Below are 20,443 nucleotides of genomic sequence, written 5' to 3'. Positions count from 1 at the left end.
CAGATAAAAGATATTTAAATGACCCTAAATTATCGGTCCACCAAGTGAAAAAAGAACAGATGAAAAAAATTACTAGCTAGTCACCTTTGGTGGCTTTAACCTAAAGCTTAGAAAGTACCCTCTAGCAAGCATGGCTCATTTACAAATCTCAAAGGGTTCAACATGTGGTTGACTCCAAAAGTAATCTTCTCAATATCTCTGTAAGATTTGTCAGAATCTAATGCATAAGGAATGTTTAGGAATAGCCTTGTCTTAGTTAATGTAATATGGTGTAAAGCACCATACACAAATTATTTGAGAACTTACAACTCTATGACCTCCTTGAAACTGAAAAAAGTACAATTCAGACTTGTAAAGACAGTCAAAATAGTTTGAACTTTGCAGCTGTGTGGCTTTATATGCATATTGCACATAACAGACACACCCAATACCTGTTAAACTGACTTCTGAAGAAACCATTTACACACCATTTACACATGGATTAAGGAAAAAACAAGCCATCCCTGTCAGAAAAATACATAGCAGTAGTGTATGCTGTGTGTCCTTTTGAATATTCTAAATGTAGAGCCCTCAAAAATAATGGGTGTTGTTTGTATGTGTAATCAAGAGGTGAAGACAGAAGGTCTAAAGGAAAAAACTAATTTTGGAAAATAAAATAATGCTTTCTTTTAATGTGTTCAAGTCAAATTTCAGTGACTACTGTAACTTTACACTTGAAAAGCCCTTTAGGGTTATCATATGGACTGAACAAAACCATCTCATTTCACCCCCTTCTGCCTACCAAGCATCTCTTGGCATTTGGTTTTAGTTAAATAATTCTCGAGACTTTTGAGGTCAGCATTACCTATTTTACTTACAATAAACCTGTGCTTTAGGGACCTCAACTCCAGACCTACACTACTGACAGAAAATGGCCTAATAGCAAAATTGTCAGAAGCTACACAAGTAGTCACTAAACTAAAAGCCACTGATGCACAATGAGCAAACATCTAAAGGAGGAGAAAGAAGCTGGGAAATGCTATGGAATTTGACATATGGAATTCAAAAGAGAACCAAGGACAAATGAGCTTACAATCAAGTATTTTCTGGGTTTAGCACTATTAAGATGTTTAAAGTATTTTTTCACTCTGCTTTAGATGCTTAAATAAGCTTTTAAAAGACTGACAAATGTCATCTGAGGAACAGAATTTACAGCGCTAATAAGGGTTTTTTTAAATACCTGTACAGTTTGATAACAACCATTCTGCTCCAAGCTATTTTACTTACCCGTTTATCAATGTCATTGTGTTGGAGCTGGACAAAGCGAGCACTGATAGCAGCAATATAGCTCTGCTGATTGGAGAAAGCCACTCTGCCAGCACCTTTTGGGTACTTCAGCTCTGGGTCTGTATCAATGCCAGCATAGCAGACACCTCCATATAAACGGTCCATAATCATTGCCAATTCAACTGCAAGAAGTCAATTGTTAAATATAATAGATTTAACATAAATAACAGTGTTGCATTTGGATTGTTGCATTTAAAAAAGCAACATTTGCCTTATCAGACGTGTCTTCCAAAGTCTAAAATTGCAAAATGAAACGCAGATTGAATCAACCTTATATGAATTATAGTAAAATATAAAGGAAAAAAACCAGAATCTGTAAAAAGCTGATGTGGCTGAAGTATAAAAAAAATGCAGTTATGCTGTTAAAGTAGGTATCAGAGGAACAAGAATTTACAATATTGGATATTAAAACCCTGGTACTTGGTAGCCTTTTTAATGCTAGTTTGCATGTAAGATCACTTAGGGATATTCCTGGTTTTAGAATCTGATATTTTGCCCTAAGTACTAAGGTCCAAAAGATATCAAAGATGTGCCTCACATTTGAAACAAAAATCTGTGAAACATCTGAATTTCCTACAGCTAAAGCAAGCCTGCATTTTAGGTGCAATTTAAATTAGTATTTTGGTAGAACATTATCTTGGTTATGGATCTTTTAAAATGGTTTGTTGCTTTTTATGATATCAACAACTCTACAGAAGTTAAAAATATCATTGATAAAATCAGACAGTGCATGGCTGAGGACACATAGAGAAGGAAAGTTAAGGGAAAGAACTGAAGGAAGTAGTAAAGAGGCTGAAGAAAGCAGGGAAGAGCCATGTAAATTGTGCAAGGTTGTATGGCCACTGAGCCAAGCTCTCTGTAAAACCTCACAGGCCAACAGATTTGTCAGATGGCCAGTGCAAGAACTGAGACCTGTACAGGCCCTGCCAAGTCAGCCATTTTCTAGTGCTAATGTGTGAAAACACTTTCTGTAGCAAGTTACCATTTAACTACCCAAAATAAAATTAAAACCCACAATATACTAAATATTTAACTTCTCATAGTTCTCACAAAATGCTCATTAGTAAATCAAATAGGTATATGTGTTTATATAAATATGTGTGCAGGGAAGACCATATGCTGATTTGTCCATTTCCAACAAGCAAGCAAATGTCTGACTCATTCTACCAAACCAGGTAATACTTTTGCTCCAAAGAGTAAGGAAAAACTACCAGCATAATGTAGTGATTAATAAATTCTTCTGCTTTCTAATGATTTGGAATCATCACTTGGGTAGTGATCTCAAAAACTGATAGTACGGAACAAATGTAATGAACACAATTGCAATAGTAGTCCCACTAAGTTATGCTTGCCAATTGAGAAAAAATATATAGGATTCCAGGGCAAAGAAACCAGGCAGTGTTCAAATATCTTAGGGAAAACTTCTGTATCCAATCTTTAAAGCTGCAAACAAGAAGAAATGGAAACTGTTGGTCTGCTTTGGAGAAATTTCCTATTTAGAGGCATCAGTTTTCAAATGTAATGCATTTCAAATGTGATCTATGACAGGCCAAATGGCATACAGTTTTATAAAGGCTATCATTAGGAATGAGCTAATGTTTAATTACATAATTACCACCTTACAATTGGGCCTTATTTTAAGGTGGTGAGGAAAGTGAAAGCTGCCAAAGGAACCTGGAATAAGAGAAATCTTACTGTCAGCAATGGCTACAGGATGTTGGTACAGCTTCCCAAAATATTTAGGATTAGGCAAAAGATAAAGTGAGGAGCTGAATTCCAGTGGGCTGGAAAGTGGCTGCTGAAGGAAACTGAGGGCTACAAGGGAAGTCTTTCTTCCAGACAGTGACTGAGAGGCCTTGTCTACCACAGTTTCCCAGGATTAGGATTAGGGTTGAGAGGATGAGAAAGACAAACCATGCAGCTGCCTCGGAGTGAGGAGGAAAGGGAGTATAAACAGAAGTGAGGGCTGCCAAAAGATCTAGCTAGGAGAAATGTTTAAAATTGCTTCATGACCTTGTTGTTGGCTCCCCAAGAATGTCAGGATTAGAAGAAAGAAATGAGGGTTGAGCTACGACTGGGAGCAGTGCTCAAATGGGGCCTTCAAAACAAAATGAGGACTGCTAGGAGTCCTGGGCTGGGATAAATCTTTCCTCTGGCCCAAAGTTAAGGAGTCTTGTCTATGGCTCTGCAAATAAAAGTAAAGAAAAAGAGCTAATGGTGAAGGAAAAAAATCGAGAGAAAGAAGCTACATTAGGAGTAAGTCTGAAAAATGTTCTTCCATGTGAGGCCACCATTAGACCTGGGTTGTGAGAAATTTTTCTTCGGGTCAATAGCTGACAAGCCGTGTCCATAGGTCCATGGAAGAATTAACGTAAAGTTGAATAAAAGTGAAACAGCAATCATAGAGCTGAGGTTGGAATTGGTTTGGAAAGGGTCTGGGAGAAGGGTCTGGTCTTTGTCTTCTAGTCAAAGGAAAGGGAAACTTGTCTGCACCTCAACAAACAAATCAGGGTTTGGATTAAGATGGTCTATGTTACAAAAAATCAGCCAAGTTCTAGGATATTATGCAATGTTGGGGAAAACTCTTTCTATTGGCAATCCTAATTAGTAACCTATTTAAAAGGTAAAAAATGTTCACATTGGTATTTTGTAAACAGGAAGAGACTCCTTGTATTGGAAAGCAAGCTGTGGTCTTTGGAAAACACAGGGTCCATTTTCTGATCTTTTACAGGTATTATTTATCTTTCCTCGTCTTTTCTACTTAATCTGTTACATGCCCTACATTTTCCTGCTACTCACCAGCTCGGAGAGGCCGTGGAACTCCTCCAACAAAGATTGTTTTTCTTGGATCCAAAGGCTGAGACCCATCCATCACAAAGTCACTGTCACTTAGGTTCCAAGGTCGAATTTGCACCTGTAATACAGGATCATTTTTAGCAGAGGAACTTGGCCACTTAATTAAAATGAAGAAAAACCTTCCAAATCTTCCTATAATTAAAAACAAAATTTGAACTTTTCAAAAGCATTACGCTTGTTTTATAAGAACCAAGATAATGTGAGAATGTACCTTATCTAAGTATCTGAAAGAAGGGGGACAATTCATTTATCACCTCTAGAGGCCAGGCTTGAGTTAAATCTCCTCATCACAAACTCCTACACTCATTAATTCCCTGCCCCTAATCACCGTCATAGGAAGAAACCTGTAGAATGTGCAATTACAGTTGCAGTTTGGGCTTCTGGCTTTCCTGAAATCACATACAGTGATCCACAAATTTAAAAGAACTCATATGAGCTGATAAAATTAATTTCTGCGCTTGGATACAAAAGGAATTTGTATGTGAATACCTATTTCTATTGAGCAGGCAACACAGCTGATAAGAAATCTTTAGATTACACAGAAAAAACTGCTCAGAAGTTATTGAGGTAAAGCTGTTCATCAATCCATTTTTTTGATCCTAGAAATCACACAAGCCTGCTCACTGTGCTGCAGTCCTGCATTGTTCATTCATCTCAGAAAGATTTTTAATAGTACTTTTAAAAGGCAGCACATTTTTTATCTTATTTGTCTGCAGTTTCCACCTCATTTGTGTATCTCCATAGGCACAAAAACCGACCAGCATTAAAGAATGTTAGAGATGTGAACAATAAAAACAGGCTACTATTCTGCTGCAGTCTTCTATCCTGCTATAGCTGTCTGCAGTAGTTGATTTTACCCCATAGTTTCTGTAAGGTAAATGAGGCTTAAATTATGAATTGATTAGGTATTGAATGCATAAAAAACAGTAATTAAAACCTAATGAAATACAGGCAATACTTGATGCTATCTGGATCTTAATTTGGCAGAGTTAAGTATTCTTCATTTCATCACAATAAGGCTTTCTTTTCTCTTAAAGCAAATAGATGAAAAACTACCATTCCATTGTTTTACAGCTAACGCTGTAAAAGGGTGCACACTCCTGAAGCACAACAGGAGTATCAAATATAAAAGGTAATTGAATATGGCATTTATCAGAAAAAAACAAATGTTAAAGCCATGATATGCTGATACAGGAAGTCAATTCAATATAACAGCAAGGTCAGAAACAGGAAATAACAAATAATTAACTCTAAGTATTTTTTATTTATTTATTAACTGAAAAGAGTAACGGCAAATGGGTTAGCAACCAGAGTGAGTGTCATGGCATAAGCTACTTACTGGTTTATCCTTGATTGTGGGACTTGACACACATAGGTAAAGTTTTCCATCTTCTTCCAGACAGGCATCTATCAGAGCTTGTACAGAGCTTTCTTCCTGGAACAGCAGAAAGGCGTAACCTTGGAAAGGATAGGGGCACAAGAAAGAAAAGTAACAGATTAATTTACAGAGCATTTTTTAAACAAACAAGCTGGAGAATTGGGTAAGGTATACAAATTACAAATAACTGGTAAGGTTGGTAGTTTGTTTTCATAAATTAAATTCATTGAACATATCCCCTCATTACAGATCCCCACAGTACTGATTTCAGAATAGAGACAAGAGTATTTGCTGCAATCTGAGGATGTTTATTTGATTAATTAATGATTCTGAGCAGTGAGAATATAGGCTGGTGAATCAGGGCTTCTATTATCCAACAACTGTATTTGAGCTATTTATCAGTGGTATCTGCTGGTATCAGTGATTAACATCTTACAATTGAGGCACAAAATGTCTGCTTACTATATAAAATTAATAAATTCTAGGAGAGAGGGCTAAGAAGATGGATAGGTAAACAGAAAAATATTCTATGCATACACACTTAAATACAAAAAAGTTCACTAAAAATAGTAAGCCCAGTGAAAAAGAACAATATGCTTTTTGCTTTATTATTAATAAAAGACCTGCTGTTGTTACTTAGATTTAAATAAAGCAGTTCAAAAGAAAGAAGAAAGTCTACTGAAATTGTTTCATGTGATTCAGAATTTTAGGACTTGAAATTAGCCAGTAAAGCTAAGTGTGTATACTCAGTGCTCTGCTGAATGCAGCTGCCAAGCTATTTCTTGAGTTCTATTTAATGTTGTTAAATCTGTATGAAGACTTGACCCAAGCAGCCCATGCTGCTTCTACCTGAGAAGTGAAAATAATACAGCACTCTCTGCACTCAGCACAGCCAGGTAACACCAGGCTGCTGGATCACTGGAGCTGCCTGGTCGAGAGGACTCCCTTGGAGCAGGCACTGCTCGTCTGCTCCACAGTCACTACAGCAGTTTTCTCAACGTGAACATGTTGGGCAACCTGTGTAATTGGCCACTTGTGTCTCTTTTTTGGAGGGGTTTCTAGGTCACAGTGAGAGGTTACATCTGTGGTAGTTGGAGGTGACCACCCTTTGAGGGTACAGTAAATGGTATGATCATAATTTCCCCAAACAGTTAAAATTAACCAAACAGATACTTGTCATTTTTCTCTGGTTGCTAGATTAGAAGAGTAGTCCAAGTTGGTGAGGTTTCAGTTTTGTAACCTGGGGCTAGTGCCTGCCATGAAGTTCAGTGAGGTAAAAGCTCCTCACTTCTCTAGACCTCTGTGAATAAACCATTCTCCTGCTGCGGGGTTCACAAGCATCCACCAAAGACATGGAGACTGTTTACAGAGCAGCCTTGTGCTAACCTAGAAAAGGAGGAGGCTGGACTAGATGGACATGATGGAGGCTGGACATGATGTCCAGCACTACTTCAAAGCCTGGTAACTGCACATCTATTCCAATCATTCAAGGACTTCTGGTACTGAAGAGTAACAAAGATTACATGAAAATGAAAAATGAAGAACAGAAAGAACTTCAGATAATATTAGGATCATAGAAGCTGATAAGGTCAAGAAAGATATCTGCCAAAGTTAAAGGTATTTCTACTCATTTTCTAGAGGCACATAGGGATGCAAAACCCTTAAATTCAGAAAGGTACACCTTTTCCCCATGAGCAGCTCTACTAACTAACCCATGAGCATTGCTACTACTGAAGACTTACCCTGGTCATCATAATGCCACTGTTTAGAGCTGCATCTAGTGTTCATCCATGAAAACATGTGCTTCCATGGATGCACTTCAGTTGATTGGAACTCTATAGCAGAAGATACACTTTGAATTCAGGTCCCAGTATGAAAAAATTAAATTGGAAAATACCCGTGCCAAAACTGAATAAAGAATTATCACACGCTAGGTGCAATTTAGCAACGCTAAAAGTTGCTTCAAATTCCCCAGCATCGTGTGCTTCAGCATATTCTCCTATCTGTGCTTCACAAATATTGTATCACTTTAAAAAATATCATTTTTTTCCCAAGAAGTAAACCTCCAAATTTTAATACTCTTTGGCAGAATTTTGGTAGCACACTGTGATAGTAGGTTGCAACCAAACTTTAGCAGTGCTCCTTTCTTATCTGACCACACACTCTAAAAGGTTTGAGGGCTCAAGGGGCTGTTCTTGACCCACATTCCATAAAGTAAAAGAGGCAAGATATTTGAGGCCTCAAAAAACAGCAACCTGACTACAGCTATTCTCTATCCACAGATATTTGGATTCTTGGCAGAGCAGAAGCAATCCTACTCCTCCTCTGCTGTTGGTGCAACACATCACTGCAGTACTGCCAATAAACATTGCAATTCTCTGGGAAAAGGCTACAATTTATTTTGGCAAAAGAAAAGTCATTACAACTTTTCAAAGGGTACAGCAGAGGGAGGATGAGGAGAAAATTAATTTCCCTAGTTTATGAAGCCAGCCTAGGAAATCTTCGACCCGGAGTTCCAAGATCCATTACTTTACAGAAAGCAGTATAAGAACTAAGCTCCTTTGTACATGTCCTATTCTGACATCTAAACAGTGACACAATTTCCATATGAAAGGGTAATTTAGTCCAGTTGGTCTAATTTCAGTTAACCTTGCTGAGAATAAACTGGAAAATCTGGCAAATACACTGTCTCCCACAAGCTTGAAACAAGTTTGCCACTTAAAATGCAAGATACACTTGGAACTAAATAAAGTTGTTACAGTCTCATAAAAGCATTTTTGCCAGCCTAAACGGCCATGAAAAAAATAAAATCTCTATTTCAATTAATACCAACATTGGCCTATCTTCTCTAATGATGGGAATCTTTCTGTATTAATGAAAGCATGGGTTGTAATAAGGTGTCAGTGACCTCTTTATTCAAAACAATATGCTAGATGGAAAGTGTATTAAGGTGCCTACTCGGCCTTTCTTATAAAAGAAGATCGTGGTATTCATACTTTTATGTTAAAAACTGGCACATTGGTACAAATTACAGGCAGTCATACTGGAGTTTTAGCCAGTAGTGCATGTACCCTGCTCATCCCTCCTCAACGTTATTAACTGAAAAGAACTACTCATGTACCTTTATAGGGCAGAACATGCATTACATGTATTAGGCATATGAGAGAAAATAAACTTACTGGCCCTGTGGACAACCATTTAACTTAACAAGCCTCAGCTGGTAGAGTTTATGAGAAAAGACCTAAAGCAAAATATTTCTCAAGAGTTAAAGATTATCCAGCTTCATGCCTGCCATGGCTCACCAGAAAAAGCCTGACTGCACTTCACAGCATTTGTGAAAAGAGCATGTTTAAAAAAGAAAAGGTTTTCTTTTATTCTTCTAAATCTGGTAACACCTTCCTTTTACAGCTCCATGGTTAGGCACAGTTTGGTGGAGTAAAAGGAAATCACTGACTGTGTTTTGTAACCCATGGGGAAAGGTAGGGATGAAGTTTGTTATATTAGAAATTTTATACTCTGTTCAGTTTAAGTGATTAATTACAAACATTATGAAAATACAGGTTGTCTGGACAGTCTCTAGTTATGAAGTGATTATTTCAGAAAGGATTGTTTCTGAATTATTCCTGACTAAAAATTATTTAGGATTATTTCAGAAAGGTACTAATGGAGTAACAGCACAGGTCTCTCACCTAATGAAGTCCAGAGTAGATTGAGTTCTATCAAGTTGTTCTTTGGAATTTCAGTTAATTGTGAATTAGTTAAATTTTATTATAACAACTGAAGGGTACCATTTTATGCTCAACTTGTGAAGACTCATAGTAATTAATAATTTAAGTTCTTGCATTTGAGAGCAACAGTAAATAAATTGTTGTTCAAATGCATAAACCATGTGCTGAATCTTCTGGTACAAAGCCAGCATTTTGGCACGCAAATGTTATATAGCCAACAGGGAAGGATTAACCTATTTCTGGTTCTTAGAATCTGGGATCTTTTCAAACAAAGTGAAATACTGTAATGAAGAGCTATATATGAGGTCAAAGAGTATTTGAATCTCCAAGTCACATGTCTGCATATCATCTGTCGATTTCATATGTAATTGATCTGAAATCCCTACTTCCCAAAATTCAGCCGACTTGCAAAATTAGATACAGGAATCGTAATCGAAGGGTCACATGTTTCCAGCTTTATAACACTGAGGTTGGGTGGCAGAATTAAGAGAATGAAGAGAAGAATTTCCTCTCTACATTCTGCATAGCAAGTTAGAAGAGCTTTTGGGTAGTCACATGCATTGATTTCACCAGCAAAAGGGAAGGACCACTTCTGATGAAACAAGCTGAACTACCTTCAAAGCACATCTTTCGTCCATTTAGACAGTGTCTTTTCTGATGCTTTTATAAGCTTCAGGATTACAGTAAAATCTAGCATTGACCTCAGATTTCTTATAAAAGTATTTCAATATATAAATCTACCTCATGTTAGGTAAAAAAAAAGGATGGAGTTAAAATGGCAAAGAAAATTAATGTTCTAGTCTCATTTCTTTAGGGTTATTTTTAGATGGCTAAGATGGCTGCCTCAAAGAAGTTGATTTAAATAGACTTTTTCATGAAATATATATTTCACTTTCTTTTCTTCTTTTTTTTACTAGATTTTAAAAAATAGTTTTGAACTGAATTATGGTTTTATTTACTAGAACTTTTAGAATAAAGTTGTTTTAAAAACCCACAGGAAAGGAACATTTAGAAACAGTGCGAACCAAATTTCTAAATCGGTTAATGTGATGACAAGGGTCATTGCTCAAAGTCACCTTAGTAATCTTATTAGAAGATGCTTTAAACATGAATAAAACACATTTCTAAATCCAAAGATGAAACGACTATTAAAAATTAAACTAATTTTTGAAAAATAAAAATCCGAGGTGTTAAAAAAACTGCAGACTTTCCTTTAAACATTGCAGTGACATGACTGCATTTTTAAAAAACTTCAAAGACTTTAAATACTTAAGAAACCTCAAAATAGAAAAGGCTGTAATCTCACTTAGCTACTGCAGAAGAGTGAAATTATGTATTAGTCAGGGCTGCAAAGATTAATTTCTTTTAGTCGGTCTAATTTTATATGGCAGTGTTTGACCCTGTCAGCTGATTCTTTTCTCTAAAAAACAAAGGTGTATAAGAAATAGGAACAGTCTAGAATCTTACAGTGACTCTTCTATTTCTGTACATTTACATTTTTACATGTTTTTCATGAATACCAGACTAAGCCTGGCTGGTATGATACAAAAGAAATTCCTCATATGCCACATTACAGACAGGTACTGGGGAAGGGTTTGTTTGATTTTAATTAAAGGATTGTACTCTACATCCTCAGTTACTCTGAAAAATAATTGGATCCTGAATCTTAATAGCAATAAAATGAAGCGTACATGTCAAATGGAAGATAGGAGACATAACAAGAAAAGGCAGCAATGGAGTGGATCATAGAGGAGAGCTGAATGAAAACTGAGGCTCTTTATCAGTAGCTTCTGTAAAATAAATTGCATGTCTTCATAATTCCAGTCTTAGCACTAAATAGCCCACATCATGAGATCACTAACAGAATTGAAACTAACACTTAACGCTTACTAATAATGATCTTACCATACCATAAATAACAGAGAAAAACAGAAACCTTCTATTTTGTCTCAAATATTATGGAGCATTTTTCTCCACATCTTCAATTTCAGTGGAAGAAGAAACCAAATCCACCCACAGAACCTCTGCTTTCTGGACATGCATTATTTGTGGGACATATGGGAGGTGCCCCAATGTTTCCTCAGTCGAAAGGACATTTCTATAGTGCTGTAGTAAATACATACAGCTAAAGATTTATGAAGTCTTTTCAGTTCCAAAACATGTCAAGAAGCAGAAAGGATTTTCTAGCCATCACTACTTTACTTTCCCCACTTATGGATTAAAAATCCCCAAAAGAAGAGTATACATATGCCATTTCAGTTTGTCCTGTAGTAAAAATACTTCCACCCACCTGTATTAAAAAAGACTGAAATAAATTACTTGGATTTTTTTGTGGTTTGTTAAACAAAAGAATATTCTACAGGCATACTAAAGCCTCTCTTTATCTGGTAATTTACTTCTAAACTAGTATAAAACATTGCAACAGCAAATTTATAGTGTTGTCTCCTCTTTCAAAGGTCACAGCCATTTTCAACATCAGACTTCAGACTGCAACATGATCTATAGCAGCTATAAATCAGAATTAAAGGATATAAAAACATAAAAGAAAGGCTCTAACATACAATTTGGTTACTGTAGTTATATAAGTAGTTACATGAATTTCATATGACAAAGACTAAATATTTGATGAAGTGGAAGCTATCTTTGTGAAATTTACTGAGTCAGCAGCATGGAAAAAAACAAGCATTCACACTTGTAAATATAAAAAACCCAACTAAATTCAGAATTGAATTTCTTAAGGTTTGATTTTCAAGGGCAATAAGCAATGGTGAATGCTCTGGGCAGAGCAGCCCATGGTCATCATCTGGAGTGGGTCAGGTCTGCTGCTGCTGCTTTTACTCTGAACAGATGGCTCAAGAGAGATCAGTTTCCAAGTCTGAACAAAACTTGTTACTCTTCTTTGCAAAAAAAGCATTTTCCAGTCCTATTCCAACCAACATTAACATGGAAAAATTCTACAGAAATATAAATGCTTGATTTCAGCTTCTATTTTAAGCACAATATCAGCATGAGGTAAATTTTCAGAGGAAGAAAGCACTGGTCCAAAAATCCAGGCTAGCTAGATTTCAGTTTTTTTAAATTAAATTTGATATTGGGTTTTACAATAAAAATAGTTTTCACTTTAAATTACATGTTTTTCTTAAGATTTGTTTTTAAAGAAGAAAGCAAACAGCACTTACTAGAGCTGTGATACACAAAATATTTGGGATTGTTGTCAAGAGCTTCAAAGTAAAGTACTTCAATCAAAAAGAAATGACACCCCAAGTCATCTGCACAGATGAAGCTGGTAACATATTTCTGATTTTTGTATGATTGTAACTCTCCTGTGAGCTGTAAAACATTTCTAAAGGCAGAATGCAGAGCTTCAGCACTAAGCTTTGGCTTCCCTTCTTTTAATCAAGTAATCAATTTGTCACTTGCTGCTGTGGTGCTGCTAATAACTGGTTTGAATGTTCACTCACATGTGGATTGTTTTCAGGTTCTGGTTTATTAAAATTTCTTGTCTTTGTAAGAAAAAGATGTGGCTTGTAAAACCCTCCTTAATAACAGAAGGGTTTTTTTTCCAAAATTGGATTATGTTGAACAACAAATTCCTCTCAAAACCAAACAAAACCCAAAACTGCTTCTGGTGAGTAAGAGAATGCATGTCCCTGGGAGATCAGAATAGTATATTAAAAAACAATAATAAAAATACTGGACTTACAAAATCCTCTAAAAAAATTATGTGTTTATTAATAAAACTGCCCAGCCTCCGCTGGCATATAGCTAACTTCTTGTTACACCTTGGTATAAATCGGTAGTCAGACACATTGTAGGTCCCAAAACCTGTAGGATTTGCATGGTATGGAGTAGACACAATCTGCCAAGCACAACACTGAGACAGCTGAGGGAAACACCAGCTCTGAGCTGCTCCAAGCCTTTGAGATCGGCCTTGGGCAGAGGCACCCACAGCATATCCAGCACATGAAATACTCACACTGCCAGTCCTAACCTCTGATTAGAGAGCACACAAGTATAATTAGGGGTATTACCTTTGATAAACTTACGATGTTTGTATTCCAATGACCTTACATCAGTTTTAGACTACTGCATCATTATTTTAGGGGTAGAATCACTGAAGTGATCCTAGGAGCTGAATACATAAATTTACAAATATAATTCCTGTAGGACTTCATGAAGAGAGCACAAGTTTTTAATGCATTAAATAATTACAAATGATTGAGGGTGGGAGTAGGGAACAACTTACTTTTTAGATGACCATCAGAACAATGAATATGCTGTAGTTCTAATACAGAATCTGTCTCTGCACCACCTGCAACAACTTCACCTGCAACCCCTTCAACATACTTCAATGATTTGAAATTATAATTTAGTGCTTCACAAATCATTAGCAAAACAAGATGCACAAGCTACTACAAAGCACAATTAATATTAAGTCCTCAACAGCACTATTCAAAGGACAGCTTTTATCCTGAAGCCCATAATACTTACAGATCAATTCATGTATTTCCATTTATAAAACAAAAGGCAATGTTTAATAACAATAGTATTGGGGAGGGATGAGACGTACAACCCACAGTAAAATCTGGTTGGGTTTTAGGAGAGGTTAATGAGAATAAGACAACTATTTAACTCCTTCCATTTGACAAAAGTGGTCTGTTTACCTGTACAGATAAACATGGATAACTCTTTATGTACTTAGATATGTACAAATTATTGAAAAAGGGTCAAATGCTTGCTAAAAATTTTGGTTTCTTCTACAGCAACCTAGCAATTCTGAAAGAAATTAGGATCTGTTGAAAGCAACATGAAAGCTGGGAGAGAATAATCTTGCAATGCTACTTCAGAATCAGATTTGTTCTGCCTAGGCTTGGATGGCTCAAAAATACTTCCGTGTTTTGCCTCACCAGATTCTTGTTTTCCCCTAGAAAAAGAAGCTGCAAATGGCATCATTTTAGAGACAGAAATTCTTGTACATGAAGCAAGCTCCTTGAATGCTCTTAGATACCTGGCACAGCAGTCCCAAAGACAGATATTTAAAAATCATCACTACCAGTACACCACCAAGAATCCTCAAGCATTTAGGACAAGACAGGAAATAGTGTTAAGAGCTTAAAAAATGAAGGCTCAAACAAAAGCCACCAAAAAACCTCAAAGAAAATTCTCTGCAAAATCAAGTAAAGTCACACAGCTACAGAAGAACACATAGTGTGTACTGCATTTTGTCACCACACATTTTGTGACTTGCATTGATTTGGGATTATGCTGCCATGCTGTGGGAAGACACAGGGACTACAAATTACAGAAATGGCCTTAGATGTCAGTGGGTAAATGACTGACACTGCACACGTGTTGGAACACACATAAGCAACATCTAAAAACCCTCCCAGAATCACTCTCTGCCATACAATGTCATTCTGGATAGGGAATGTCAGTTTCCATTCTAACAAATATTACAATCTCTAAATTCAGTATTTTAAATACAAAAATTGGCTTGGCATTGGACTGTGGTGGTATCATATTTGATCAGTTAAGCCAGGCAGTTTTCTTGAACAGCCTGCTGTATTTGGACAAACCAGATACCTTCTTGTGAATATAACTAATGAAACTGGAATTATGACTCCATACTTTCTCCTTGCAACTGTTCACTCTTGTTCCTCTGGCAGAAACTACAATTGCTACTGCAGTGGCAATGGAATTAACCACGGAAATGGTCTTCATCCATGAAATCAAGATCAGTCAAAAGACTACAACAACAGTGTTCCCATCTAAACAGTACTTTGGAGAGAATTAGAGAGGCTCATTCTGTCTGTCCTACCAACTGTTTTTAAATTAAAGCATGAGAATCATTTTGTGTTACTTTGTGCAACTTTGCTTACACTGTTTTGTTTTGTTTTTCATGAGATCTCCGTTACCCTGGTGTCCCATATGGAGCAGTAGGGACAAATGTGCTTAATTTTATCAGATAACAGGATAATGAACTGAAAAATAGGGAAAACATAAAAGGATCGGACTGCTGCATCACACAACTAAATCAACTGTAAAGCCAAAGCATTCCTCCCATTCCAAACTCATACTATCTTCAAGCTCTGCCATGATTCATTTTCTAGCTCTAATGCTCCTCTCTATCCAAACACCAGTCCTTCTAAACAAACAAAAAAAAAAAAAAACAAAAAAAAAAAGGAAAATTTTGGCATACTTTTTGACATTTTAAAACACATGGTGCAGTTCTTTAGTGATTACTAGAAAAATCATAGTTATCACAAGGAAAAAAAAACAGTAAGTGTTTTTAAAAAGTTGTTTTAAAGCTAGCAATCTGTTAAAGAAAAAACAACTGAAAAAAATGTTTTTGAAACAGTTGGCACCATCTGTTTAATAAAAAAAAAGGAAAGGAAAAATTACTGTAGTTAGCATAAGCATTGCTTAACTCAGCACACCAGCAAATAAGTGAAAACCCCATCAATTTCTATTTAAATAAAACATGAATTATCTGGATTTTGCCAGAGATAAATAGACTGTGAAATGGTAATGTGCAACTACTTTCATTAGCATCCTTTAATACATATTTCCTTATTTCTCAATGTCTCATAGGTACTCAGAAGATACTTTAACACAAACCACATTTAATTCCCAAACTCTGGGGTGAAAGCCAAGTAAACACATTATGAGCTGGGCATCTGCTTACCCAAGACCAACACATGGCATTTATAATATTGCCAGTTCGGTTAGTAACATATCCAAACAGATGCCAAAGGAAGTAATCCAAAGACTTCTCAGGCAACGGGAATGAATTAGCCTTATTCAGAGGCAAAGCATTAAAAACTACCTCATGCATGACACAAACATAAAAACATGGTGCTAAGCTTTACAATGCACAGGAGGGGTAAAAAGAAACGTTAAGGCAACAATGCAGATGTTCAGAACTAGGAATTGGAGCCTCTTACACGCATTGTCAGCTGTTGGCAGTTTCTCTTGTCCAAGTGCACAATATTCACTTGCAGTGACAAGAGCGTCCCTGATCTCTCGGCAACATAAATATGGAACTCACTGGCAACCAAGGTAAAGTGTGCTTGATCTACAGAATGATTTTGGGCTTGCTGTTACAATGTTCAAAACTCAACCGCTGACAAAGCCAGACTGCTGTAACAAACAGTGGTCAGTGTATTCTGTGCTGTCAGGCAAGATTCAGTAAGGGTAACAACCCCCTAGAATATCCAGGAAAACAGGAAAACCTGGAATATGTTGCAGATACATCTGTGTTGCTGTGTCATCCTCCAGGGTCCAAATTGCACTGCTGACACCACACTGGTATAAGCCTGGTGTTACTCGTCATGCTGGAGATCCCAGCTGAGCATAATTTCACATACAAACGTTTATGTCCAGGAGGCCCAGCACTAAATATGAGATAACATGCCTAAGCAGACCTGTGGTGACACCATCCTGCTCAGGATGCCAAATCCAGGAAAACCTTCTTTGCTCAAGCTCAGTGCTGCAGGAATGTTTCTTGACTCCAACTGGTCCCAATGATAGCTGACATGCCACTGCAGCTAAGCTAATCAACCCCACCAACTAATAAATTAGCTAATAAGGTTTGCTGGAACTGACTACACATCTACGGCCTGACTCGCTCACTAAACTAACCAGATAAAGCCCTCAGGGGGGCTGGTGGGTGGTGGTGGAGGTCACTAGACTGTAAGCAACATTTTAATCTTTCCGATTTCATGCTTGATCAGATTAGCCATGGCTAATGGTTTCTGCAGCCTTCTCTTCCTAGCCCTAAGAATATCTACGGAGTGCTCCTAATACACGGAGACTACAGGGAATTAATGTATTGCACCAGCATAGCAAACATTCCAAAATTCAATAAATTATACCAACAAGTAGATACTGGAAATCTGTATTGATTCACTTCGGACTGCAGGGAATGTTGCATCACCTGGATGTAGCTGAAGACAGAAAACCATGGTGTGAAGCAGCTCCAGCATAAAACTTCACTGACTGTGCTGAGCCATGGCATCACCTACTGATGCTGTCTGCCCCAAACCTCTTCAGTGAACACTTATCAAAGCAAACAGACAAAAATCCTGAACCTTACTGAAACACCAGACACTGCCCAATGGTCTGACCCTCCAGTAATGGAACAGGCTATCCATCAAAAGGACACTGAAGTCCATCTGGAGGTGATGACATATGTTCAGAAAGAGCAGGGCTCAATTTTACTACCTCTGGGGAACATTCAAGGAGGTGGGAGAAGCCTTGAAGGTCAGGCTTTATCAATGTGCGAATAGCCTCTGCATCGTCCCTGCTTCATTCCAACAATTCATTTTTCTTACTTTCTTTCAAGATTGCTAGCATACAAACCCGAGCTCGTTCTCTCCTCTATAATTTCAATTGTCCTTTGTTTTTTTGGACATATTTTCCATTTGAAAGACTCATATTCAAAATGTCAGAGAATTTACAAACTAGCAATGCAACATGAAATGCAACAAGAAATCTAGAAAAATGAAGGGAGAAAACATTTGAATTCATGAGACTTGATAGCTGAATAAGTCTCAGTGAATTTTGCACAAAGCATAATTTCAAATATCTCTTTTTGCATTTTTTAAGGAAACATCCAATAATGCACCAAAACAGCTTAAAATAAGAAAGTAAAACAAAAAAAATCCAAAATCAAAGCCCACCAACTTAAATTTTAGGTCTAAAGGAACTTCTGATCAAAACCAGCATTGGAGACATTTTATTGTGGTGCTTATGAAAATGATTCCATAATAAGTTTGAAAAGTAAATACTCTTTATTGGAAAAAAAAAAAAAAAAGACAAAAAAATCTGTGAAAAAATTAGAACAGACATACAAACTTTACCCTTTGACTCCTGGAAATAATATTCTGTCTTCTGGGTAGGTGCTGCCTGTACAGGATCATAGTAAATCAAGTACATTTGACCTATGGAGCTCACCATGACTGTAAAGCGAATGTCAGAGGCAGGCATGCAGGATGTCTGATGCTGCAGCCCTGACTGATAACTAAGAAGGCAGATATAAATAAATGTGGAACAGTTGGGATTGACTGTTGTTTAGCACTTTCAGACAGACGTTCAGGGCAACTGGCAGGGGCTTTGAAAGCTGTTTCCTATATTAGAATCATGACAAAAATAGAAGTGAGGCTGCATTCCCTTGTCTTCTGCTAAAATAGATCTTACTCAAAAATATTTTACAAGTTTGTCAAGGCATAACTAGTACACAATCAGATACAGAAAAATCAAAATTGGAAGTCCCATGTTAATTTAACAAATAGTTACTTACTGAATTAATAAGAGGAAAAAAATAATAAAAGGGAAAACAAGTAGAGAATACTGAGAGATAATAAGGACAAGGAGAAGCTGGCTTTTCTAATTTTTTTTTAAAAAACCTTATGAGTGAAGGCACAATTAGAATTCATTAACCATAAAGGCCCCTAACATCTTTAAAAATAACATAAAAAGGGAAAAGCATACATTTTACCAACTGTCCTTGGGAATATTGCAGTGTGGTTGAGGTTTGGGGTGGTTTTTTGCTGGTTTTGAGGCTGCTTGCTTTTAAATTCAAGAACAGATATTGCATAACTGCTGACAGCAAGGCTGAGTGGTGAGAATGGAACAGGAAAGAGGAAGCATGTATAGGTTCCTCTTCTGATTTTAAGTGTCCCAAGTACTGTTTACAGGGCAAGTATTTGTCACAGTGTTATCTCGCCTCCAGCAATTAAGCTACCAAATAATTTAAGTTGGCTTTTATTTGTGTGTTTTTTCGTCAAAATATATCTATCAAAATATTGCAGGATTAGCTAGTTCACTGACTGAACAGCCCACTGTTCTGCCAAAATAATCAGTGGCCTTAATGAGCAATTAAGGGCTTCCAGGGTCAACGAGAAATTAAAATCTTTGCGTATAGACCAGAAATTTTGTGTACAAGTTCCTTCTACTGTTTCAGATCATGAGCAAACTCAGGAACAACATGCAAGAGGCAGATGTGAAAGAGAGCAGAATGTATTGTACAAAATCAGAGAGACCAGGGAACAGTAAGAGCAGTTTGATTTAGCCAAGTAACCCTCCCAAAGAGATTTCCCATAAACTGTTCTTTCTCAGCCAGAACAGGTCTGCATACCGTTGTGCTGACCGATAAGAGGTTGCCCCACCTGCACACACTCTGGCCCATCCCTGTGGCCCTGGTGCTCTCTGAGCAGAGCCCGCTCTGTGCTCCAGTGCCCGGGGAGCCCTGGCACGGAGCTCGTGCTTCTGAGCAGGATCGCGGCTCCTGGGTCACAGCACTCACTGGAGTCACTTCCCTGTGAAGCACTGGGCACCCAACCCAGGGACCCAATCCAAGTCACTTCCAGCTCTTATTCCCATGGGTTTTGCAATGTGCAAACCACAACAGAATCAACTAGGAAACACCTGCAACTTGCATTCTACCTACTGCTGGTACAAATTAAGGCATCATTCAAGGGTTCAAGGTGTCCCGAAGAAGTGCACACTGAGGAGCACATTTCAATAAGCAAATTGTGAACTTTTTTCCCTTCATGACAGTTTCTGAAAAGATGCTTGATGAAAGATAGAAAATTCACCATAGAGTCAAAACTTTGCTTTACAGTGGATTGCCACATTGCAGATGTAATTTCCTTTTACCAGAACAGCCTTCTTAAGTGTATTTTAAACTAATTACCTTTAGGTGGAAAATATGACTTGCTTTCAGCTTTGTGAGGCCAGTCCACCACAAGAGGTCCAAACCTACGAAAGCTGGCAGTGATCTCATCTGCAAAAAAACAAATGAGGCACCTTAGAGAGAACACAAAAACTGACAGTGGCAAGGCAAAAAGGTCTTACTTAAAAAACAAAACAAGAACAGTGAAAATTGCAATAATGTCCATAGAGGACGCCTAAATATTCTTTCATCTCTGTGCTGTACATGGCTGCTTAAAAAAGTGATTTTACATTCCACTAATGGAAGTCTGCAGCAGGATTAAATGCAAACATGATCTATCAGAAGTGAATATGCTTCAGCTGTGGTCTGTTTCTAATTATAGCCACAAAGCAGGGTCAGATGCAGCCACATGGGACTGACGGAGGAGCTTCATGTCAGCACGGCTGCTCCTTGCAGCCTGCCCTAGAAAGAGGCTGCAGC

The 20,443-nt window shown here is 37.3% G+C and overlaps 1 protein-coding gene across 11 annotated transcripts in view; it reads right to left on the bottom strand.

Moving 5' to 3' along the window:
* CPEB3 (cytoplasmic polyadenylation element binding protein 3) overlaps positions 1-20,443 on the bottom strand; it is an 80,658-nt gene that overhangs the window by 5,047 nt on the left and 55,168 nt on the right. For all 11 annotated transcript variants that reach the window (XM_088059591.1, XM_088059586.1, XM_014250388.2 and 8 more), the window contains 4 exons: positions 19,985-20,074; positions 5,522-5,640; positions 4,126-4,240; positions 1,267-1,448 (listed from right to left, as the gene is read on the bottom strand). In XM_088059591.1, the coding sequence (XP_087915717.1) occupies positions 1,267-1,448; positions 4,126-4,240; positions 5,522-5,640; positions 19,985-20,074 (506 nt within the window). The remainder of the gene's footprint in view (positions 1-1,266; positions 1,449-4,125; positions 4,241-5,521; positions 5,641-19,984; positions 20,075-20,443) is intronic.

The sequence above is a fragment of the Pseudopodoces humilis genome, chromosome 9, assembly GCF_049639895.1.
Source record: "Pseudopodoces humilis isolate 2021_Gansu_Grassland_sample_001 chromosome 9, ASM4963989v1, whole genome shotgun sequence".
NCBI classification, from domain to species: domain Eukaryota; kingdom Metazoa; phylum Chordata; class Aves; order Passeriformes; family Paridae; genus Pseudopodoces; species Pseudopodoces humilis.
The sequence above is the reverse complement of the archived record's forward strand: the minus strand, read 5'-3'. Positions and strand labels throughout refer to the sequence as shown.